This window comes from Pseudopipra pipra, chromosome 1 (assembly GCF_036250125.1).
Source record: "Pseudopipra pipra isolate bDixPip1 chromosome 1, bDixPip1.hap1, whole genome shotgun sequence".
Taxonomy (NCBI): Eukaryota; Metazoa; Chordata; class Aves; order Passeriformes; family Pipridae; genus Pseudopipra; species Pseudopipra pipra.
The window spans coordinates 113,433,319-113,459,044 of NC_087549.1; the positions used below are offsets into that span (position 1 = coordinate 113,433,319).

The 25,726-nt window shown below is 40.1% G+C and overlaps 1 protein-coding gene and 1 long non-coding RNA gene across 4 annotated transcripts in view; one reads left to right on the top strand and one right to left on the bottom strand.

Annotated features, from left to right (window-relative positions):
• CNOT10 (CCR4-NOT transcription complex subunit 10) overlaps positions 1-19,554 on the bottom strand; it is a 34,014-nt gene extending 14,460 nt beyond the window's left edge. The window contains exons 1-11 of one of the 3 annotated variants that reach the window (XM_064672309.1): positions 19,301-19,466; positions 17,493-17,546; positions 13,589-13,680; positions 10,755-10,916; positions 10,094-10,244; positions 8,936-9,081; positions 7,957-8,043; positions 7,169-7,252; positions 6,220-6,337; positions 4,474-4,623; positions 2,548-2,750 (exon numbers count right to left, since the gene is read on the bottom strand). In XM_064672309.1, coding sequence (XP_064528379.1) covers positions 2,548-2,750; positions 4,474-4,623; positions 6,220-6,337; positions 7,169-7,252; positions 7,957-8,043; positions 8,936-9,081; positions 10,094-10,244; positions 10,755-10,916; positions 13,589-13,680; positions 17,493-17,546; positions 19,301-19,322 — 1,269 coding nt within the window. In that variant the 5' untranslated portion in view covers positions 19,323-19,466. Of the gene's footprint in view, positions 1-2,547; positions 2,751-4,473; positions 4,624-6,219; positions 6,338-7,168; positions 7,253-7,956; positions 8,044-8,935; positions 9,082-10,093; positions 10,245-10,754; positions 10,917-13,588; positions 13,681-17,492; positions 17,547-18,721; positions 18,969-19,300 lie in introns of those variants that run through there. The other 2 variants (XM_064672299.1, XM_064672312.1) reach the window with 2 other exon arrangements.
• Positions 19,555-19,642: 88 nt separating this feature from the next.
• Positions 19,643-25,433, top strand: LOC135422818 (uncharacterized). Its single transcript, XR_010434603.1, has 2 exons — positions 19,643-24,791; positions 25,036-25,433. It is a non-coding gene; the product is annotated as an uncharacterized LOC135422818 (long non-coding RNA).
• The last annotated feature ends 293 nt before the right edge of the window (positions 25,434-25,726 follow it).

Below are 25,726 nucleotides of genomic sequence, written 5' to 3' on the forward strand. Positions count from 1 at the left end.
GAGGTTGACAAATAAGTGAAAGCTAGAAGACCTTGAACCCTGCTAAAATGTAAGAATTAATAATGGGTACAGTTTTAAATCTTAAGTACAATGAAGGATCAAGCACCTTCTATTGTCTTTGTGTTGCAGAGGGGTTTCACTGCACACAGTGTAAGCACAGATTAGTTCTGACAGCTTGTCTGATAGCCTACTGACCTAGTTTCTCCTCTGTTTTGAAAGCACAAAAACAATGAACCAAGTCGTATTAAAAGAACTGACAGGATATCTAAAAAGAAATAATATGATCTGCCAAATAATATTCAGAATTGACACTGCAACGCTTGCCATCTTCTCTCCCTGCTTACACAGCATTCAAAACGCTCTCCGAAAAAGCTGGTCTCAAACAGTTCCATGAGGAGCAAGAAGCTGAACAACAACACAAGCAAAGATACATTAAATTAACTGGTTTAACAGATTTTTGAGTATGTAGACATTCTGGGGGTCAAATGAACTTAAAACACTCTAATTGTCAGTCCCAAGAATTATCTCTACACCTTATTTACTGGGGTTTGTTTGGTTCCTTTAGGATGAGCCATCTTCACTGGTAAGCAGAATCAGTGATGAAGAGTCACAGTTGTAAGGAAAAACTTATGCTAAATCTGCAATTTAAACAGCTATCACTTTTCAGAAAATTTATCAGAATCTATTGTGAAAAAGAATATTGAAACAATGGCATTTGATGTCAAATAAAAATACAATGAGTTTGGATACAAAGCGCATATTTCAAAAAAGGTGTTTAAAATGCAGGCATTTAAGAGGGAATATTCTTCCATCTATATTTTATAAACGAAAATATTAAAGTGGGTGAAAACTAGCTTCAGTGAAATTACTTTTCTACATGGTATTCAGAGCATAAATATGAATCCACACATATATTGCAAGAAATATTATTGCAAACTGAGTTACAAGGTCAAATTAAGCACAGTATTGACTTTAGAGATTCACTTGTCATGTTACAAATCTAATTTATAATTAAAAGACACTTCCTCATTGCCTATAATATTAACAGCATCCAAAGTTAATTTTTTTCTTCTGAGATCATGCATTTAGGAAACAACCAGTTGGTTTTGTGACATGAATTCAAGGCTCTCTGGTACACCACACAAGATCATGACCATAGCAGGAAGAAAGCCTCAGGAGCCTGGCATAATCAGCTGCTTTGGCTACTCTGCAGTAAACAGAGAAGTGCTCCATAATGATCTGTATTTCCCTTTTCCAGACTGCTAAACACTATCCTTGTGAAAGGAATCCTAGCACTGGTTTTTTTGCCACAAAACCTAAGCTAATCCACTCTTTCATACTCAGCTTTTCACTAGAGATGATCACATGTGTCTTCTTTATCTATGTGTGACCTGTAGCCAGTAGGACAGACGCAGAAAACTGCAAAATGAGCATGAAGAAAGCTGTTCTTCCTGCATTCTCTGTGCTTTATAAAACTTGAGCAATCTGACTACAGCTAGCACATATACAATCAAAGTTAGCCCATTTTTGACCCCACACTCTTGAAACTTCAGTGCCGTGCCTGTGAAATGGGGGTATAAGCAAATCTCTATCAAGCTATAAAGTTATATCTTTCCTAAATTTTCTGAAATAGAGATACCAAAATAATGAGTACCTTTGAAATTCCCAAGGGAAGAGTTACAAATTTTGTATTTAGAAGGATTTTGATAATGTGCTGTAAATAAATGGACAGAGACCACCCAGAGAAGGAAAACAGAATTCAGGGGGTGGGGGGAAAATAGAGTGATATAGGTATTTGTTCAATTTAGGTATTTGTTCAATTTAGGTATTTGTTCAATTAATCCCACACATCCTGTGCAGTGAGTGAAATGGGCACACTGTGGAAATAACTGCATAGGATCATGCAATCACAGATTACAACCTCACTCCCCCACACATAAGGGGTGAATTACAGTTTCACAGGGAATCAATTTCACAGACATACTATTTTAGTGCAGTTTTCTCTTCTAAGAGCAAACAATCCTGTCCCCACTTCTCTGAATTTTAACATATGGGTTTATCCTAAATAGACTTGAAACCAAGATGCCCCAGAGGACACGCAATACGCTGCCATCAGCAGGTTTCCACCAACTCTGCCTGCAGAAGAAGGTGAAGTCTCAGCAGTTAAGACATTCAGTTCCCCATCAGCTATGATCACAAGAGCTTCAGGATGGAGAAGGCTGATCACTGTTCCCTAAGACTATGCCACTTTCAGGCTACCCACAGCACAGTCTCACCCCTCTCAAATCTCTAGTGGCCAATGAGTGAGGAAACGTTGAAACTTTAGATGAGCTTTGGCTGCATGAAGAGAAGATCACATGCAAAGATTTCCCTCCACCTGTTGCAGCTTCAGATTAAACATGCAAAATACATATACACAAAAAATAATAAATCTGGACTTACAATATTGCAATATTAGGCCTTTAAAATGCACAGCTTAACTCTAGGTACCAATTCTACCCATGACCACATGTCATTTTTTTAAAAGAAGTTTGCAAAGCTACTTACCCCTTTATTGGCAGCAATGCAGCATTCTGCTATTCTCAGCCACAGACGAGGGTTTGAGTGATATACCTGGACTGCCTCAATCAGGCACTCAAAGGCAGCTAAGGGCCTCCCAATATGCAAGAGCTGAATTCCGCAATTATAGAGCAACTCATACCGTTTGTTAGTCAGTAGTGTACACATGGGTCTCCCTGAAAATTTTTTACCTGCAGAAAAGGATTACATCATATTGGATGTGCAACTCAGGAGAGCAGAAAATATAACTCCAAGAGGAAGAGGGAAGCTGTGGGAAACACCCCAAAACTACCAAAAACCCCTTTCATTGCAGAAATTCACTAGGCTCCCTCTGTAAACAAATTTCTTTCACATCACAACTGGTGTCAAAGATAAATTAATTGTATCGTTAATAAAGACTGAAGTACATTAAATGCTAACCATGAATGTTCCTTGTCACTCAAGATAAATGTTACACAATAATACTGAATCCCAGAGATGTGAGAATACACATCTTTGTTACTCATAGAAATTCCAGAAGAAAACCACTTTGCTGCTAACAAGCGTGAAACGTTTTCTTGTCTTCACACTGATACCTAAGGCTGCACTTAGGTCCAGGGGAGGAACAGGAAAAACAATGAAATGCATGATAGTAAGCAGATTTTAAAGAAAACAAGAAATGAAAAAAGTTATAACTTGATCACGAAATGATGAAGACTGAGTGATGAGGCCCTCTATAGTCGGACTGGAGCGGCCTCACATTCACAGGCCCTGGTTCTGCTTTCTGTTGAAGGGACAACACAGCCGGGCATGAACTGGTGGACTGTGAAGATGATCAGAGGGCTGGAGCACCTCTCCTATGAGATAGGATGAGAGAGCTGGGGTTGTTCAGCCTGGGGAAAAGAAGGCTGTGGGAAGACCCTTCAGTACCTAAAAGGGGCTTCAAGAAAGCTTGAGAGGGACTTTTTACAATGGCATGGAGTGATAGGACAAGGGGGAATGCCTTTAAACTGACAAGAGGGGAGGTTTAGATTAGATATTAAGAAGAAATTCTTTATTGTGAGAGTGGTGAAACACTGTAACAGGTTGCTCAGAGAAGCTGTGGATGTCCCATCTTTGGAAGTGCTCAAGGCAAGGTTAGATGGAGTTTTGAGCAACCCGGTCTAGTGGAGGGTATCCCTGCCCATGGCAGGGAGGTTGGAACTACATGTTCTTTAGGGTACCTTTCAACTCAAACCATTTTATGATTTTATGAAATCATTTACTTGGAAAAAAAAAACCCCAAACTTAAGTATTATTAAGCAAAGCAAGAAAACTTATTATGTTTATTTTCTTGCTTTTGTATCCTTACAACAAAAGTTGATGGACAAAAGTACCCATAAAACTAAACAACAGATAAACATGTCTCATACAAGTAGGAAATTGTTCAGTAGGAAAGTTTGAGAAACACATCTTCTTCCAAATGCTAATTTAACAGTATTATACTCCACATTTTCTATATCTTCCATGTTAAAAAAAACCCAAACAACAAAACACAACAAAACCCCACTCATCCTTCATGCCCTGATGATTCTACCCAGTCAGAAGGACTACAAATAACCTATACAAAATATGTCACAAAAACTTTATTTTGTAATTCCTCCCTAACTTATTGTCAAAGTCCATAAATGAGGACATAGTTGTCCCAGTCCCTCCAAGGTATATCAAGGAAAACAGGAAAAACAAAAGAACATATTTCATTATCACCATCGTCATCATGTATTTCTGGAAATAGCAACTATATTCTGAAATCAAGTTATCATCAAAATTCTCACCCTACTGTCTTCCACAAAGAGATGGAACACAAATTTTGCTGATAACCACTGAAACCTTCTACCCTCTATTTTCTTGATTCACCCACCCCTCTTCCACCACTTATTATAATCTCTTCCTTACCTGGATCTGAGCTGCCTGTTCCCAGCTGTGCACACGCATTATCATTTTCTTGCAAGGCTTTTTTAAAGTAAAAAATTCCTAAATTGTGCTTTCCCATTGCAAAGTGGATGCAGCCAAGATTGTTCCAGAACATACACCTTAGGCATTCACCTGGGAGAACAAGCAAAGACCATTTCCAGAAACTGAAAATTGTTGGTGAGCCCATGAAACGCTCCAACCACTCTCTCACAGGCCAGCATATTATGGCAGTCTATTAAACATGTTCTTCAGTGAGATGCTCATGGATTAAGGAATTATGTCCCAGTGTCACATCAGCTTTAATAACATACATTTCTGCACACCATTCTAGTTCTCTTGGAGAGTTGATCTATATGTAGGCAGTCACAGACTTCCAGATCTTGTGCACCATATTCTAGGAGAGCCAGATATAAAGCCAGTTTGACAGACTGCAAGTTGAAGTGAATTCACCAGGAGGTTTCCATAGAAATTAGCAAGCAAGCACCTCAAGTTTTCTAACAGATGACTCTTGTAAAAGCAAAATTCTCAAGTAACATTACCTGCCTAAGTTTTATAAAATAAACAAATAAGCCAAGCCAACCACACAAGCAGGAAATACACTCTTTCTAAATATATCACGTTCAGGTAACACTGTAAAAGGTTCCTTCTAAATAATAAAGGACAAAAATTTAAACTTTAAACTTATTTGCTGGTAACAATCTTTGAAGGGTTACCATTGATAAAAAAGAAATAAAGAAAAAAACTCACCCTAAAAATCCAAATAACCAAGAAACAGATCATTAACAAATTCAACAGATGTTATTTTAGCCAAAACACAGGAAGACTATTAAGTGAACATTCTACTGTGCATATAGGCACTATGGCAAATTTTTTGAATGTTTTCTATGAAACTTATCTGTAAAATACAGAAGTTTAAACAATTTACTGAGAGGGTCAACTCAAACTTCTATCATCTAACAGTAATTTATGCAGCAATACCTACTAGGTAAAAAAAAGTCCTACAGGACAAGAAATTTGTAGTATTATCACAAAACCAGCATTGAACAAAGTAGCAAAGAAATTCAGTTAGTTTTACAGCACAAGTACTTTTTTAAATCCTAGCTCTTTACTGACCCAAGACAGCTTTCTCTCTGTATTTTTCAACTGAAGTTTTAAACTTTCAATTAAATCTCAAATAAATTTAAGTACTGTATACAGTGAGTGTATATATACAGAGGATATACTTATAGTATACAAATAACTTTTATGTCCAAAAAATTACATGTTTACATGCTGTTCTGTTTCTGAGCACATCCACATATACTTTCTAGAGATAAAAGTAATTTAAAATCACATACAATAGAAGCCAAACTTTAACACTTCATGAAACAACATTTCCTCCACAATCATCATTACAACTGCTACAGTCTCCTCTCCAAGTACAATCTGAGATCTCAATTCTAGATCTAGTAAGTTGCCTTTTGTTTCATTTCTTGATTTAGAGACTCAGTTATGAGCCTTGCAAATATTACACCTTCACAAATCCATTTTCATAGACAATCACAGCATTGTCTACAAGAACATTCAGTGAAAAACACCACAGTGTTAAAAACATATCCAGCATATAAACTCATGACATTCAGGGCCTTCTCAATTAAGTAATCTATTAATGACTGAATTCAATATCAACAAGTAGTCCTATTATACTACACATTTAAGTACTTGCAGGATGAAGGGTTTCTATTTTACCTGTTTTCATGAAGCCTGGATGTTCAGCAATGTTTGCACTGTTTAAAAGTTTGACAGCTTTACGATAATTGCCTCTCAAATATTCAAAATTGCTCTTAAGAAAAAGAGAAGGAGCTGACTGTGAAGGAGAAAACAACAGTTAGTCCTCTTTTGGTTTATGGTTTCTACTGCTAGTGTTAAATCACTTCACAAACAGTTTGTGTCTGCTGCCATTTTAAAAATAAATGGGCTTAGGCCCAATTACTTTCAAGAAGTAGCATTTCTTTGTTGAACACATGATTAACAGTCACCTCCGAATTACCAAACTACATATACTCTTTATGACTGCTCTCAAACCCACTGTTATTCTAGAGAACTCTGTTATGGCAGTGGCTAAGTGCAGAGGGTCTCCAAACTTTCTTCCACCTGTATTCTAGTATATTCCTCCCCACACTTCCCTCCCTGCAATTACTCCTGGACTGTAATTTTCCTGGTCTGCCAACAGAGACCTCATGATCCAGAAGGATTTCTGTTAAACTAGCAGCTGTTGAAACGGGCAACAAAAGGGAAGTGCTTTCTGTGTATGCCAGAATTAATCTTCTATGAACTGGTTTAAATCACCAATGACAAAATTTTGTAATAACCATAACATCTGTAGTAAACTAAAACCTGTTTTGTGCTGTTTCAGTTAAAAAGCAAGCTGAACCTGTTCATTATACACTGTTTCACTTTATTTTTGTATCGCAAACAACACAGGACATTTTTTAGCAACTGAAAACAGCTCAAATAAGAAAATTCTACATTAATTACACTTGTAAAAAGAGATTACAAACCAAACTCACTACATAAAGCATTGCTTCAGACATCTACCCTCAATAAGACCTTTTTTTGGTAAAGAACATTAGCAAATTCAGTTTTAAGATAGAGAACAGATCTAGATGTGAAAAACAATAGCCTTAAGAATACTTACATTCCCAGCTGTATTCATAACAGACTTGATCTCCCTTTTGCATGCTTTTAGTGACTTCATTTGGATATAGGCTCTCACCTTATACTGTTAAAAAATGAAATTTGTTAAATAATATACAATAACTTGTGCAGTTTGCAAGATGACCTGTATCTAGGGATTTACTATGGAATATTTTATATACAATTTTGGGTAGTAAAAAGTTGTTCAAAAAGTCTTCATAAAAAAGAAATTCTATTCAGACTTTAAACAACACATTTATAGGCCTTGTATTTACAATAAGCAGACAAACATTTTGTTCACTGCTCAACAGCTACTCTATATTCAAACACAGATACTAGCACTTAAAATGACAAACTAACTGAAATAATCTAACCTCTTAATCTCCAGACGTTTATCTACTAAACTGAAAGTACCAGTAAGTGAATGCTGATAGAGAAGCATTCTGTTTCTTCACATGTTTTTCAACAGAACAGTACAATGAAATAAAATGTCAGCTGATTTAGACTGTTGGAGGTCTAACAGATACAAAATCAGTGCAGCCAACCGCAGTTTAAAGAAATTTTCATAAACTGCAGGGACTGAAATGAGGGAAGGGATTGTGTGTTAGGCCAGTTTTTCCTGTACATGGATCTTACAAAACAGAAGAGTTAGATAAATTCATTCCTTTGTTTTACAACAAGGATAGATGAGGTATCACAATTCATGCTGAACTAGATTTGGAGAGGGGACTTCATGTTAAAAAAACCCTTGAAGTAATGTTCTTGTATAAATAATATGCAGACACTAACCTGATGTATCTTAGACTTAGCAACTTCTATTAAAGCTCCACTTTCAGCTTTTTGATTCGAAGAATCTTTATTTGTATTATTACCTGACTGTCAAACAAAAAAATGGAACTGTTACTGTTAGTCACCTTTTGAGTTCAGTTGACAGATTCAAACTGACACGAAGACAAATATGTATTTAATAGTATTTCACAGTATTTAACATCAAAATATACACATACCACCAAAAATTGTAACTTGAACTTAACAAACAAACAAACAAAATCCACAAACAACCACAAGAGTCTATGAAAAGCAGAATTCTATATTAACATTAGTGTTAAATTACATTGCTCTGCAGTTGAGAAGAATTCTTTTACCCAGAAGGATGATTTGCACATTCTAGAGTACCTCTTTAATACTTCCTTTAGCAGAATTACTATATACTTAAAGATAAAATATTTTAAGTGTAACATTCCATCAACAGGAAAAGACTGAAGTGTCCCTTTTTCACTTCCAAGTCACTACTGATTCTACTGATTTTTCCAAGACACATAAAAGATTTCACTTGAAAGTATGCCTCATACTTTCAGATACTGTGCAAGAGAGATACTTGATTTCCCATCCCATGCTACATAGTTGCAATGCCTTTCTGACACTGACCCTTCTCTCTCAAATTTAGGGTCTCATATGGTCATAATCCAAGACAAACATGGAAAAACCATGTATATTTGACCCTGAAGACAGCTGTCTTTCCAATGCCTGTCTCTGACTCAAAGACATCTTAGCTCCCTCAGTGTAAGAGAAAAGGGTGAAAGAGAAGGAATAAACAACTGCTGTACATAATTAACTCAGTTATCAACAGGTCTAAGTTGGTGTCTAAAGCTACAGATGATCTATCAGAGTTTTAAAATTCAAAAGTATTTTAAAAGACTAAATTTGGATTGAGTTAAAGCATACTTCTGATAAAGTTTTAGTGGCATTCATATGATTTTAAGCTTACCTCATTTTTTCCATTCTTGCTGTTATTGTTGCCTTGTGAAATCATTTTTTCCAGAACAGCAAGCAGATGCAAGGCTTTCTCAGCTTGGTAAGTTAACAGGTATAAGTCTACAAGCAAGAAGCACACAGCCTGGGCAAACTTCTCTTCTGTATAAAGCAAAGAAGTAAAAATGATTTTACAGCTCTAATACTAATCCTTCTAAACATGACTAAGAAAAAAAAAATTACCACAAAGTGCATTTATGCAACATTATGAGAAAAATCAATATATTACATAAGAAAAAAAATGCAGCCATCTAAATAAATATATATAGTGAAACACATAGATAGGTACATATACTGAAAACAAAGCTCATTCATTCAAATGGCATCAGCATAGAAGCATAGACTAAAGACAGTTTAACAAGTATTTCATGTTCACAGATTCTGAGAATTGATCTAGGCAGATCAGCACCAAAGATGCAGCATCTGAATAGAGAGAGTCACATGAAAATGCAGAATCCCACAGAATTTGAAAAGATTCTGTACAAATATATCTGACTTCAGCAGAGTAAGTCCCAATTATGCATACTGAAAACTTCAGTGAGGAACTGAAGGAGAAACACAGTAGCATTTACTTAATTTATTGATAAGCACACACATTCTTCAGCCTTCTTGCTTCTAAAATTCAACAGGGATTATGAAGTTATTTCATACAAGTATGGCAATTCCACTACACAAGGTCTCATAGCTCTTAAGAGCTGCAGACTTTATATATATTCACATATGAGCACATACAATTATGTATGACCTAGTGCAGGTATTTAAAAATGTGAGTCCCTTGAAAAATAGACATCGACCCACGATGACTCAAAATACCAGATTTAAAATAATTTCACTAGTTTGTACATATCATTTACATAAATACCTTTTCCAGTTGCAAAAAATCCATTTCAGTTTCATTATACTTGTCTGCTAAATGTCTCTGAAGTACCTTCCCCCCAAATTTGGTCGTTGCCCTTGAGATAAGTAAAACATTCTTCATTCCAAACCCTATCTACTTTTTTAAAAGCATATTAGGCAAATAAAAAAAAAAAAATCACTTGTCTGACAGTGAGAAAGACTGAATGATCTTTCTGTAGTTATTGTGTGAACAAAAACCTTCTTTCTGTCTACATACCAAAAGGCTCTATAAACTGGTACAGCTTCTCCCCAACTGATATAGCTTCAGTATACTGACGCAGATGATACAGAATAACAGCTTGATTGTAGTACAGCATACTGTTTTCAACATCATCCAAACCATCCATTTCTTCAACAACAGAGTGAACCTGAAAAAAAACCCATTCATTTCACTACAGACTTCCAGTACCTATGATTTTAAAGTGTCAGATATTAAACAAAAAAATAATCCAAAACTATGAATTTCTCTAAAGATATGTAGGAGTTATAATCTAATAAACTTTATTGTTGTTGCACATAAACCCAGCAAAAAAAATATACAATCAAATAGAAGTCTGTCAACTGAGTAGTAAAATAATATTTTCACTTTTTTATTATTTCACAAACTATTCCAGGCTAAGGAACTTTCTACTGAAAGAACACAGCAGGTCTTTCTACTGTTATAACCTCATATCAATTGCAACAATAACTAAAAACATAACTACCAAATATGTTATAAAAGATTAATCTGACTCAGATGTTTAAAAGTAATGTTACTTTCTTATTCTTTTATTAAATCCAAGGGACAAGGGGCAGAAGTTTTACTCCTATTTCATGGAAGATTTCACCACCATTAGTAGTACTCAAAATCAAATACCATGTCAATATATTTGCATTACCTGGTTTTTCAGCTGGTTAAGGGTTTGTCTCAAATTGTCCGTTGTAGTCTGGTTACTTCTACAGAATTCTGCAACAGCAGTATTCAAAGTTATTTTGTAGTCATCTTTGTTGATGTCTTGAAGGGTATTTAGGTGTTGTAAGCAAGCATCATAGTTTCCAGCCTGGAAATTGCACACATACCAGAAACATGCATTAGAAGATACAAAGTGTTTCCTTTATCCATAGCAAGTTAAGTGAACTAAATGTCTAAACACACATTTCATTATTTATGCAGATTAACATGTATGAGAACTAAATATAAATATCCAAACTTCAAAAATAATTTGGTGGAGGAAGGACAAATTATGTAGTTGATTATTATAAACAGATGTTTCCATGAAAAGTGTTAAGTTTCAATACTCTTATTTCCTCAGTTTTCATAAACTTTTCCCGATTATGTGAACGTTGAGTGGTTGCAGTTGCTTACACAAGTCCCAGCCCAACATTTTACGTTCATCCTTCACTTCATCTGGACTTATAGCGAGTTATAATTTAATCTGTGTAAGTCAGCTTAAGATAGGTTGGAAAAAAAAGGTTGCCACTTTCCCAGTATAGGTTTAAAAAACATTTTTACAAGCTTCAGCTGTTGGATGAAGTATTCAATCACCCAGGCACGCCTAAACAGAAACTAGGAGCCAAGCATGATGCTCTGCTGATGTGTGATTTAATCGAAAAATCCCTTTCTTTGACCTCAGGAATAAACAAAGACTTCAGAAAGGCTCACCTCTGCCTGCTTTCAGTTTTGGTCTTTTCTGTGTTGGTACAGGAGGAATTTAGTGGCATCAAGGAATGAAAGAGAATTCCTGACTCTTTCAACTACATTAAGCCTAAATGACGCTTCACTCTGAACTGCTCAATTCCTACACAGTAATAATCACATTCAGCTCTTCCATATCAGGGTTACCTCCAATCTGGTCAGACAGATAAGCAGATTCATTTCCATCTCTGTCAGTGCTCCACAACCAAAAGCTAAGCTCTTAAGTACCATAACCACCCTCCACTTCCTCCTCCTTTTTAATTTCTGTTCCATAGAGGTTCTCCTGGGCTCCTGACTAACTTCCTCTATTAAGGAAAGAATACAACAGAGAAGGGCTCTGGGGTCCTTCTCCTCTTCCCAAGAAAGTTGCCATTCTGCAGTTACTCTCAATGGAACCATTCCAGTTCCTTCAGTCTCCCACGAAAGCACAGTCATACAACCTACAGAGAGATGCAGCAGGACCTTGACAGGCATTTTCACAGCTCTAAGCACCAACAGCATGGATTGCCTACTGATCATGTGCACAAACATGGGGACTTGGAACTCAACTGCTGGTGTGTTCTTAAATTGAGACAGTTCATCTCCCAGTGATTCTCTTCCCGTGCTCATGCTCCGAGCTTCTCTTCATCAGGAGTAGCTTTCAGATCACAGCAACACAGCTTCTAATCATGGCTGGACTACAAACCTTGAACCTTTGAATACTCAGCTTATTTTGTGATGTTTTTTATCAGCTAAGCGTCCTTTATGCCCCTCTACTAGACAAGATCTAGAATACAATAACTAATTTTATGGGAATTCTATCAAGACTGAAATTGGAAGTGTAATATGATAAAGCAGCATGCAAGACAGTCCACAACGCTATTCACAGCTACTCAATTGCAAGAAAATTGGCAAACAAGGCATCAGATTAATTCTGCTCTCATCTGTTGCTACCTCAGAACTCCATGAATTTAGAGAGTTCTTAAAGCAAGAAAAACATCATGAGATAGACCAGATACACTGGACCAGTATAAAAGTAAAAGTGAAGTCGATAGCAGATCAAAAGTATTTTAGGCATGTAGATCTGTGGGCAAGGTGGAAAACAAACTACTCTTTCATGTGCCTTCAGTTCTCAGGATCAAACGCCAGGGATAAAAATGTTATTGAAAAAGAATAATTGAGCTAGACAGCATTCAAGAAGACATCGGTGAACAACATCAGCTACAGTCAGTTTAATGACCAACTGCATGCACTTCATATGACAACATTTCAGGCAAAATTAAAGTACTGAGTGACACATACAAGCAGGAATCTCAAAAGAGAGCATTTAAATTCTTCCCCCCAATTTATTTCACACATCCAAAACTGAATTAACACAAGGCATTTTGGAGACAGAGATACAACAACTGAAAAGAAAAGTAATTATACTTCCTGTCACATTAAATATAAATAGGAGACAATATAAGGAAAGAAATAAACCGGAAGTCCGGGTACCTGAATTTTAACACACACACAAAAAAATCTTCTGAGAAACACAAAACAGGCAGTAAATATTTCCTGTAGATGTTATGCATAGAAGAATATGTTTTAATGTGAAGTGACAGAGCAGTATATAATGCTTTATGTGGAAAAATGATGCTAAAACACAAAAAGGTTTGCTTCCTTGCTGTTTTTTAAATACAGGTGGTTCCTTTAGACCCTTTAACACAACATTTTTAGCTTGAAGTGATTAATTCTTCAGAGACATCATGCATTTCCAATGCTGACACAGAATAGCAGCCTGCTTCTTCTAATTAAATCATCATACAGCTTTGAAGGTTACTAAGTTTTTAGAATCAAGATTAAACATGCTCTTGTTCAAGTATCCCGTTCAGTCTTCTCACATCACATCACACAGAAAATGCATGTGCTGGTTTTACAACCCAACTAATGCTACTTTGATATAATATTCTCTTGATGCATTTGCAACTGTATTAAGAAAACAGCAAAAACAATTATTTAAGCCCACTTAGCAGTTATGTGGTAAATTAGAAGTCTCAGAGTTTGGCTTTGTCTCACCTGAAAAGCTTGTAATGCACTGCTCGACAATTCCTTCTCCTGATCAGTAATCCCAGAAGTACCCGCTCCTTCATGTTTCTCAGTACCTTGATCTGTAAAGTGGACAGAAGATTACAAGAAAGTTTGCAAGTGTGATGACAGCTATGCAGCTTAAACATTTTGCTTCTTCCAGTTCTCAAGATCCTCCTGCCAGTACAAACAATTTTCCAGATAACTCCAGCAATCTCCCTACTACACTATCTATATCCCAAGTTACATCTCCTACTACAGTATCCCAAGTTACTCTATACTAGTGAATTCCTCTCCATAAAATGTAAATTACTGTGCTAAATCAATAACCAAACTCCTCCAAGTTAACTGACAATCCATACATTTTAGATTTCTCTTTAAAGCTGCAACCATACACTAGGGTTGTCTTATTTTGCTCAAAAACCAGCAGTGAGGGCCATGCATCATAAAATAGGTACCACACAGTGGGTGAGATGAAAAACCCCTGTACACTGCTTCCTAAACAGCAAGTAAGGGATGCTCTAGGGATCAACAAAAACCAGAGTCAACACTGGAACTTCCACACAGCTCCCTGTGGAAAAGTATCTCCTTAAACAAGAGGCTGCAATAGCACCATCATTGTTAATAATCATTGACAGACCTGAAACATTATTTAAGAAAACTCTCTATACTTTTGTACCCTTCAATATATTCCATCCAATGCTGTCTGGTGATTATACTGCAAGGCACAAGCAAATACTGCCTATTCACTCTTTCAGCCTCACTCCAAATCTTACAGAACTTTCTTTGAATCATTTCTTTCAAGGTAAGCAGGAGCAGTTTATTCTGTATCTTCCTCACATTTTTTTTCTCAGAATGTCTTCCAGTTCTGCTATATCCTTTTCCAGACTAAGACACCAAGAACAACCTGTAGCAGTTATAATGGTGGACCCTTTATGCATTTATATAGCAATGTAATAAGGTTATAACTGTCTTCAATTTCTTTTAATAGAATTCCTAATAGTTTGTTTCACTCACCATTGAGCATATTTTTCAGAAAGAAGTCAACTAAATCCTTTTGTCATCATGTAATTAAGAATTCAGTGAAGTTGCATTAAAAAGCACAGTAAGGATATTCCATGTCAAAGAAGCTGAAAAAAAACCCAAATCACTAAGCCCTTCCTTGTGCTGAACACAAACTACTGGAGAAAAAAACCCCAACCACACAACCACCACACCAGATAGATTATTTCTAAGAGCGTTAACTGATGTGCCAGAACGTACAAAAATCATTTAACATTTTTCAAACAAAGACTTTATAAAACAGCAATGGTTTCCACTTTTGCAGAAAATTATTTCTTGAATTTCACAGTGGAAGATTTGCTCTAAGCTACCTTTTGCTATCTTAACAGGCTAGGTAGGCTTTCTAAACTTAATTCCCTTCTTTCTCTTCCCTAGAATTCAGAGACATAATGCAAACTCTGCTAATTTTGTTTTCACTTTGAACAAATGAAAACACTTAGCTATGAGCTCCTCTGCAAAATCCATTCCCCATCATCACCAATATATCTGGATGGCCTTGCAGCGACTAGGAACATTTACAAATATAGGACAAACAACAACAGTAAGGGGCAGCCAAAATTCAGAAGATTCATAAATTAACATCCACAGTGAGCATAAAACAGACTTACTAATCTATCAAGTTTGTGCCTGTTGCTGGGAAGATGGTGACATCCCTTCCACTGCCCTCTGCAATAACATATTTGAACGAGAATCATAAATTGGTTGTGACTTTCATCCTTCATAAAGATGTCAACAAAGCTGAGATTTTTAAATCTCAACAATCTTACACCTGCAAGCATGACCCACTGTGGTTTAGACAATATTCAGGATTCAGCAACTTCAGTACTCTGGAGGGATGGACCCCCAGGGGCCTACACCTGCTATAAAATCTGACTGCATAAGGCATTGATCAACACCACTTGCACTGCCTTCTCCTTGAAAGGGAAAGGCAGAAGAGAGATTTAAAACACAAAAAAGCTCAGAAAATTTTTGATGTGCCAAAGGCTTTCTGCAACAAAAAAAGGAAAGGAACAAGAAGCACCTCTCCTTCAAGCTAAATATAGCACAGATTTAATTCCCATTCTAAACCTTCTAAACCTTCTGGTTTATACAGATGAACAGAAAGCTATTTCCCTTCAAGAATCTCTAGAACAGCAGCAAATAAGCAAATGCAACTTCCCTCAAACTTTCACACTAACAGTGGCAATATCTGCTTTACTTGCTCAGCATGACTTCGACATTGTGCTAGTAAAGGTAAACACAGTGCAGAGCCTTGGGACTCCAAAACTTTTGAAGCTGATAACACTCAGTCTGACCAAGAGGTTCCTCACATACAAGTTTACCTAGCAGAGAGCCATCAACCACCAAGTGCATTACTGATTACTGCCATTGTACGTAGGGCTCGTAAAACCAGCATCTCAAATGAAGTAATCCTGAAGTAAAATGTCTTCAGTTAAGTTACAGATAAACCAAGAGACACTTGTCTAAGGTCTGCAATAAAAGCACTGCTTACACAGCTGTTTTATATATTTCCTAGGGAAAAAATCAGGACAGGTCTTCAGATTTCACTGTGTCTGTTAGCCTGCTGGTACATTAAAAAAAAACACCCTACTTTAAGCAAAAACAGAGCTGTCCCTTCTCCTGTAGAGTCAGTTGTATGGCTGTAATCTAACCAATCACGCCTACTACCACTCAGTAAACAAAGCAGGTTTGTGAAACCTGAACTGGAAGCTTATCATGAAAACAAAACTAAAGTCCAGCTGACTTATTTCACAGCATAGTTTTATCCTTTGGAAAAAAAATGTTTTGGATACTCTCTACCCTTTTTGTCCAAACACACCTGAAACATGTTAAAGACTTAAAAGTCATTCCAGTCTAATATAATATGGACATTCTTGTCTAGCCCGGGATCTACTGCTTCAGCTCATCTTTATTAGCAAGGGATCCCTCCAACAGGAGTCACCTGAAAGCCGGCACAAGATACTGAACAGAACCCACCAATTCCACCTAGATGGGTGGGGAAAGTACTCCTCTTGGCTGCAAATGACTGTCTCAGTGCTTGCAAATAAAACTATCACTTCCATATTCCTTGAGGCATTTCAAAGTGAAACAGGCAGGAAAATTGTTCCTTGGCAAAAGATACAGCACGCCGCTTGCTTGCTCTGACCTACAGACATCCGGCGTTCTCGCAGAAGCACCTGGTGTGGGTAACACATGGCACACCAGTCACCTCTGACGCACTCCCATCCGTACGGCAGCTACAACTATCAGCTGAAATATCCAGAACTGTGCAGACTCTCTGCTTCACAAACGACAGGACTTGATTTGTGTCTGTAAATTGTATTAACATATGGACCCGTTTGTTTAACTTTCCATTTGTCCAACCTTCATGAGTACAGAACAACTCCAAAACTGAAACTTGTCAGGCTCGTGATGAGGGGCAAAAAAGGGCAACCTGGAAAAGTATGTAAAAATCAACCACTCAGATTTTGATCTGGAGGAAGCTGCTGCACTGAGCTGGAAGTCAAAGAATCAAGCTAGGGAATTATCTTCCTAGCTATTGATCCTGGGGCTGAGAAGCAGAAACACTGTGTCACGGGGGCTGGTTTGCTTTGCACAAGCAGGCAGCTGCTCCTAGTGGAGAAGTTACATCATGGTGGACAGCAGAACTTCAGGAAAACTGGCTCTATGAGAGGAGAACAAGGAAAAGCATGAGACTGCCACCTGACATGGGAGATTGCTCTCCTCATGGGCTTGCTGCCACAGTATCATAAAAGCAACAAGAAGTCACATCTCCCACATACACATACCTGAAGACACCTGAGAGTGACTGCAATCATTATCCTTCTCATACCTGCTCTCCGTTTCTCCAAGGACTGCTGTTCCTGAGCTCTCTTGTTCCTACGCCCTGTAAATTACATCTTGCATGAACTGTGCTGTTGAACACCAGAGTATCTCTGGAATTATTTTTTATTTCCAAACTCTACAGGCAGGGGGATAATCTCTTTCTTGAAAGGTGAGGAATATCACGTGACTCTTGCTCCAAAAGCATTTTGAAAGGTATGAAGACCAGCTGGTGTCCAGCCTTTATAAGATAATAACAGTTTGTGGCACCAAGACTTACACTTTAGTTTTTGTATGAAGCCCTTCACTAGCAGTATAGGTATAATAGGCTTCTTTTGTGTTGTGCAATAAAAAGCAAACACTTCTCAGTGGAAAGCTAATTGTAGCTTGCTGTTATGAACAAGTAGAGCATGTAGAATATCTTGCCATAGCTCACATCTCTCAAGGAACTGAGAAGTTCCTTCAACACTTCAAAGAACAGCAATAAAACATATTGAAAAATTAATGCCAATTTTTTTCTTGTAGTTTAGGAGTCACTTACAGTTCTTATAAAATACACATGATAGTTTAGTAAACATCACTCAATACAGTATACTAATCTTCCCCATAATTATTTTCCAGATACTGAGGCATTTCATATTTAGCATCCAGAGAAAAAAATGCTTAACATGATTTTAAATAACGCTCCCATCACATAAAACCAACTGAAAAAACCCAAAGAACCAGTGACAGGAAAAAACCCAAAGGTGACCAGTGACAGGACCCAAGGGAATGGCATGAAGCTGTGTCAGGGGAGGTTTAGGTTCGATATCAGGAAAAGACTTTTTTACCCAGGGAGTATTCAGGCACTAGGACAGGGTACCCAGGGAAGTGGTCACAGCACTAAGCCTGACAGAGTTCAAGAAATGTTTGGACAATGCTCTCAGGCACATGGTATGATTCTTGGGGATGGTCCTGTGCAGGGCCAGGAGTTGGACTTCAATGATCCTTGTAGGTCCCTTCCAACTCAGGATATTCTACAATTCTATTAAGTAGAATTGTGCAATTCCGTAAATAAGGCTTTCCTCCACATCGCCCTCTTCTCCAACCTGTCCTGAGCTGCCATCTGAGGGAAGGACCATTTCGGCAACGAGGACTTCTTGCACGATGGGGAATCTTATGGGGGAGGGACAAACAGGAGCTTATCAGTGCTAGGGAGTTACACAGCAACTGCATTTGAAATTTATTTTGCCTGTTTACCAGATGACGACTTATTTTTTAGCGATCTCGGTGATTTCTCTCTACAGGGTCCTTTCGGGCCCGAGTTCAGTGAGGACCCACTCGTGCCCTGGAACCAAAGCAGCATCCCTGAGGGAATAAGACTGAACTCCAGCAGCACCACTAGGAGTTATAATCTCTCTCACACCTTCCGCATGCCCCAGTTTAACAAATTAACCCAGAAGCTCGACTTCTGTAGGGGTTATTAAACCCTGGAAAACACCCCCTCCCCGCCAGTAAGTCCATAGGGCGCTCCCCACCGAACCCTTCCAGGCCAGGAGGGGGCAACAGCCCAGTGCCGCTTGCCGAGGGCACGGAGGGCCCCGTCCGCACACGGGCCGGCCGGTGACCCGGCAGGTATCACACGGGCCCCCTCAAGGCGGCCACCGCGGCCCCGGACAGCGGGGCACTACTTCCTCGGCGGAAGGGCACAGCATACTGCAGTCCCAGAACCGTTTCTCGCGGTGCTCACCGCCCCCCGCGCGGCCGCGTATCCCTCCGCGCGGGCGGCCCGGGCCCGGGGCGGGCACGGCAGGGCCGCGCCGCTCCCCCCGCACTCACCCGCAGACTTGTCCGCCGCCATCTCCGCTGCCGCTCCGTGCCCGACCACGCAGCCCGAGCGCGCCGGTAGTTGCCGAGAGTCCCCTTCGCGCTGCGTCACAGGCGCTGACCGACCTCAACCACCACCGCCGACACCCGGCCACTGTGCCCCCGGGACTACTTTGCCGCCGCCGCCGCCCTGCGCGCGCCTGGCCCGCCCCGCCGATGCGCCGCCCGCACCGATTCGCCGCCGCTTCCGGGTTCCCGGCGCGCCCGCGACGTCCGGCTGTTACCGGGGCAGCGCGGACGTGACGTCAGGACGCCGACGGGAAGCGGAGAGGGGCGGGGCCGCCATGTTGGCGTGGGGGGGCCGGGAGCGGCCGGGGGGGGCCCTGGCCAGGACTGCGGCGGCACGAAGCGCCCTGGCGCTGCTGTCTCGGACGGGTTTTGTCTTTGCTGCCAGGTTCGGACGTGCCGGATCCTAATCAATGTGTATAAATATCTAAAAGAGGGGTGCCAGTAGGGTGGAGCCAGGCTATTCTCTGTGGTGCCCAGCAATAGGACAAGAGGGAACGGGCAGAAACTGATGCACGAGAACTTCCACCTGAAAAGGAGGAACTTCTTTACTGTGTGGGTGACGGAGCACTCGAACAGGTTGCCCAGAGAGGTTGTGGAGTCTCCCTCACTGAAGATACTTAAGAGCTGTCTGGATGCAATCCTGTGCAATGTGCTCTAGGATGACCTTGCTGGAGCAGAGGGGTTGGACCAGATGACCCACTGTGGTCCCATCCAGCCCTGCCCATTCTTTGATTCTGTGATTCCCTCCGGAGCAGCGAGTTGCTGGTAGTGGTGACCTGGAGGCTTCCGCCAGGTGTCACCAGTTGCTGCTGGTGAAACCTTCAACATATTCACTAGTTTACGTGGATTATCAGCCTGACTATCTAAAGTATTGTAAAGGTGCTCATCACCATAGTAGTTTAAAGAGACAATGTGGCCCGGTGTGTGCATCCTATATTCTTTCCCAAGTGGCTGTTTGGGCACCAGAGACCTGAGGAAGCCCAGGTTCACACCAGGAGTTTGAAGTGTCCCTGAAATTCAGTGCTGGGGTGCGGAGGGGGAAAGGGGCAAAGCACCTCCTTTGTCATGTCCAAATAGCATTTGTTGTGGTTGTCATTATCTTTGTCATTAAAGTACCAGGCATGGGATAAATGGCATTGGCAGAGTCATGAATATAAAAGATTTTTAAATGTTTGTGAAATTATTGTACCTCTGTGGCACTAGTGAGGCCACACCTGGAGTACTGTGTTCAGTTCTGGGCCCCTCAGTTCAGGAAGCACACTGAGGTGCTGGAGTGGGTCCTGAGAACAGCAGCAAAAGCTGGTGAAGGGTCTGGAGCACAAGTCCTATGAGGAGCAGCTGAGGCAGCTGGGGTTGTTCAGCCTGGAGAAGAGGAGGCTCAGGGGAGACCTTATTGCTCTCTACAACTACCTGAAAGGAGTTTGTAGCAAGGTGGGGGTCGGCCTCTTCTCCCTGACAACCAGCAACAGGACAAGAGGACATAGTCTTAAGCTGTGTCAAAGGAGGTTTAGGTGGGACATTAGAAAGAATTTCTTCACTGAAAGGGTGGTTAAACACTGGTACAGGCTGCTGCTCAGGGTGGTGGAGTCACCATCTCTGAAGGTGTTCAGGAAATGACTTGGTGCTTTGGTCTAGTTGACATGGTGGTGTTCAGTCACAGGTTGGACTCGATGATCTCAGAGGTCTTTTTCAACCTAATTGATTCTGTGATGACTTGGATATACTATCTACAGCATTTAAGCATTCACCTGTGCTAAGAGGTATCTTTGTGGGCTCAGCAGCCACGTGTTGTTCAGATTCTTGGGTAGGGTCTCTCTGGATGAGTGCAGAGGAGCCAGACAGGGGGTTCTTTTTTCAAGCCCCATATATATACAATGGGAGGAGGGATGAGGTAAGAAAAGGCCCCAGGGGTGTCCCCTCTCAGGCACCAAAAGGCTTCCTGTGCGTCTGTCCCTTGGAGTCAAGCTCCTGAGACACAGGGACAGTTACCCTTAATTGCCACCATTATCGTGCTGCACCTCTATGTGCTTGCTCTGTGTCACAGTGTGGACACTGCTTCCACAATATTGTCACCTCTTAATATGGGAACACTTTCTTGTATTATTTCTCCAGCTGTGGTTCTCCAAGACTTCCTCCGCCTCTTCTTCATTTATTCCTGTTAAACATTGACTTGTTTTTCTACTTGTGACAGCAAGTGTAGATATACCCAGTTCTGATTAACAGGTTTTACATTATATGATTTTGGTCTTGCTGCCAGCAGACAATGTTTGTCAAGAAAGACCAGACTATCTGAGGCAGACTGCACTTATGGTATGCCTCTGGTACATTAGATAAAGGTTTACTTCAGAGAGGTAAGGTTTGTAGGCAAGGGTAGGTGATGCTTCCTTTAACAGAGGGATACAGTTGGAAAAAAAGAAACACACTTTAAGACACATTAGCTCTGAATACCTTTAAGCCACAGCTTTTAATGAGCCAAGCCCTGTAAAATGAAAGATTCTGAAAAGGTTATTTCAAGAATTTGAACAGCAGTATGATTCTTTCTGTTTTGTAACTGAAGTTCTGAATACTTCAAATTGTGTTTAATAACTTCTATTATCACCGCTATTATGTTGTCATTTTATTTATAGGCACATATATATGTGAAAACCGTGCTGTTTTGGTAAGAAATAGAGGCAAAAGCACTGTGTTATGAGAGTAGCTGCATATTCTCTCTGACTTTTATCGAAACAACAAAGTCACCAAAAATTCACCCTGAGTGACAGAGCTGGAATGCCCCATGTGGACCTGATGTGGATGTGTGTCCCTCTCCCTTAGGCTTGGTACAGTGTTTACTGCCAGTACCTGAGCAGTAGCCTGTTTGTTCTGGAGCGTTCTGCATCAGGATGGGCACCACTGTGAATTTACCATTCCCTACTGTACCTTTTCTCTAACAGTCCTGTCAAAACTCATTTAGCTTCAAGTGTGGCAGCCCTGGTATCCAGCTGCTTCTCTATTCTACATCATGACATCTAGAGGACAGTTGTATGAGTTTGCTTTATCCATCTTGCCATTATTTTACCACAGAACTTATTTACCTGAGGGGTACTTACAGCAAGCTTTGGTATATCTTCCCGCATCATTTTACCATGTTTGTGGCTTGTAGTTCCAAAATAATTTCTTTTTTTCCATTTCTAAGGGACAGGCAAAGGATTTGTGTCAGCTGGCCTTTTTTTCTTTTTTTTCGGTATGTATGATTTTAAAAAGGAACTTAAATAAAATCAGGTATTTCCTCCCTTCTTATTAATAATAAAATCTTAATTGTTTATGTTGTGGAGAGTACTAAAGGAAAGCAAGAGACACCTGCCCTTTATTGCAGTTCAAACATACAGTCATGCAATCAAAAATGTTGACATTTTTCCTTCAAAAATATTGTGGTAGTATCACTACCTTCCTCTAAGGACAGGGAAGTGGGTTTCTTGCCTACATGAATGTATAATTTGCATTCTGCTTGGGGTCTCCGGACTCAGGGAGGCAGGCACGCCATCTGCTGTGGAAGGTACAGAATAAAATCAAATACTATTTGAGAGACTAAAAAGGGGGGGGGGGGGGGGAACCCCACTTCTAAAATACTAGCTCTCCTGGAGTTTTGTTCTTTCAGGAAAGAAATTTCCACAATTCAGGCTTTTAATCCAAAACTCATTTTGAAGAAAACAAATATGGTACAGAGACAGGCAGATTTTTCTAGGTTTCTTTTGCCCATTTCTAGGCTGAATCATAAGAAGCTCAAAGGAGCCAAATGTAATTTGTAATGTGGGAGGGGAGGGGGGGAAGTTTCAGGGGAATAAAACAAAGCTGCTCCCAGACAGAGAGTAGTCCCAGCATCTCATTCCTGCCTTGTACAGTACCTTCCTTCAGCAGACTAGATTAAGTAGAAGTAGGCCAGGGTTTCCTCTCTGCTTTTGGCCCCACAAAGCAAACTTTTCAAGGCTCTACTTTAAGTTCTTGGAGATTCAAAAGCAGCAATACAGCAATCTTCTACCCAGCTTTGCAGCAGTAGATGAGATGTAGATAACCTCTCCACTGATCATATGAGCAAGACCTGGCTAGTAGAGGAGAAAATCAGGATTTGTGACACCTTCAATCACTGTCAGACTATGGAAGAGAGTATGGCCAGCTCCAAAGGGAACTGTGAAAGTTACAATTCTTTTGCCAGATTCCACAGTATGGAAATCTCAGCAGCAATTTGTTTGCCCACATTCCAAAAGACAAATGATTTAATGTAAGAAGTATTTTCTCTGTTATTAATAGAGGTCCCTCTCCTTTGCCACTGTAAAGTTTAAAAGCCTTTACCCCCTAGGTGGCACTATACAATAAAGCAAGGCATGTTTAAATACTGTTTTCCCTTTGCAGGTGACAGAATCATAGTCACTAAGGTTGGAAAAGACCTCCAAGTTCATCGAGTCCAACCTTTGACAGAACACTACCATACAAACTAAACCATAGCACTAGGTGTCACATCCAGTCGTTTCTTGAATACTTCCAGGGATAGTGGCTCCACCACCTGGATCAGCAGTCTGTTGCAATGCTTAACCACCCTTTCAGTAAAAAAATGATTCCCAGTGTCCCACCTGAATCTCCCCTGGCACAGTTTGAGGCAATTCCTCTTGTCCTGTCGCTGGTTGCCTGGGAGAAGAGGCTGACCCCCAACTGGCTAGAACCTCCTTTTCAGGTAGTTGGAGAGAGTGATGAAGTCATCCCTGAGCCTCCTTTTCTCCAAGCTAAACAATCCCAGCTCCCTCAGCTGCTCCTCATAGGACTTACTCTATAGACCCTTCACCAGTTCCATTGCTCTTTCCTGGACTCACTCCAGCACCTCAGTGTCTTTCTTGTAGGGGGGGCCCAGAACTGAACACAGTACTCCAGGTGCGGCCTCACCAGTGCCGATTACAGGGGGACAATCCCTTCCTGGTCCTGCCGGCCACACTGTTCCTGATACAGGCCAGGATTCCCCTGGCCTTTTTGGCCACCTGCACACACCGCCGGCTCGTGTTCAACTGGCTGTCGACCAGCACCCCCAGGTCCTTTTCTGCTGGGCTGATGGAATTCTTATTTACAATGTAAACTAGTGTAAGTATGCTGAATGTAGCTATTAGTCTCAGCTAGGTAATCCTCTTTTTCTGAAACTGTTTCTCTAAGTCAGTAAAACACACTGATGTGAATCTCATCTAAATTCAATATTTTTGCTTTCAGAGTGCTGTATTTTCCTGGAAAATTATGGTGCATCACAAGCTCTTAGTTTTTGTTTTGTCTGTGTGCAGTGAATAAACCAGCATAGGCTATGTTTACTTTAGCAAGTCACTCAGAGCAGCAGGAGTAGACTGATAGCTGTAAACAGCAGGAGCTGAGGTTCCTCACATCTCCAGTATATCCTCACACAGAAATTACTTTGCATCAGGTGAGAACTGGCACAGTACCACCCATCTCTATCACCCATTTTGAAACCACCTGAAATAAAGCGATCTCACAAAACTTCAACCACGGGACTTCTAAGAAGCATCAAGTTCCCCTTTCACCTGTCTCATGCAGATATGTTTCACACCAGCCTCTACTGTCTACACAAAGACTTCACAGGCAGAAGGAAGTCCTCTAATTTTTCTCACTCCTGCAGTTTCTGAGTGACACTGTTTTACTTGTTTCAGATCCTGCTTTTCACTCTGATGCTGGAACATGCGTTGCTTGGTGGTGCAGGGGAGGAACAAAAGCCTTTGCCTTGCAGCCACATTGCCAGGAAAATATCTTGAGTAAGGCCTTCTTACCCCTTGCTTTCACATGCAAAAAAAAAAGATAATATTTTTCTGACAGTGTTTACCACTGTGACAGTTTTGCTCACAGTCAAATAGAGATGCTGAGCCTGAGAGACAAGCTTAGACAGACAGGACCTCGCCAATATTGGGATATAGAAATAGAACAAGCAGGTGCAAAACTCCTGAGAGCAAGGGGGTACCACTGAGAGACACAGAGAACAGTGGAACATAAGGGATTTAGAGGAATAATGTCATAATATCCTCAATAAATTTCTATGATTCCCTTTTGAAAAGAGGTGCTCTTCTTTTCCTCACATTATAGTACCTGATAAATAACTCATGCCATTATTTACCTCCCCCTTTCCACATTCTAGCTCTGCTCTGATTTTGCTTGTATATGGTATTATGTGTTGTCCCTTCATTTGGTCTCATAATAGCATCATTATATTTTTCTGCTAATGGGTTTAAGTCCAGAGAACACCCAAATTGTGCCAAGGCTTTCCTAGGATAAGAAACAAAACATGGTCTCATATCATTTTTGTCCTTTTTCCCTTCCAGTGTCATCCAGAAGAAATCTGTGCACCCA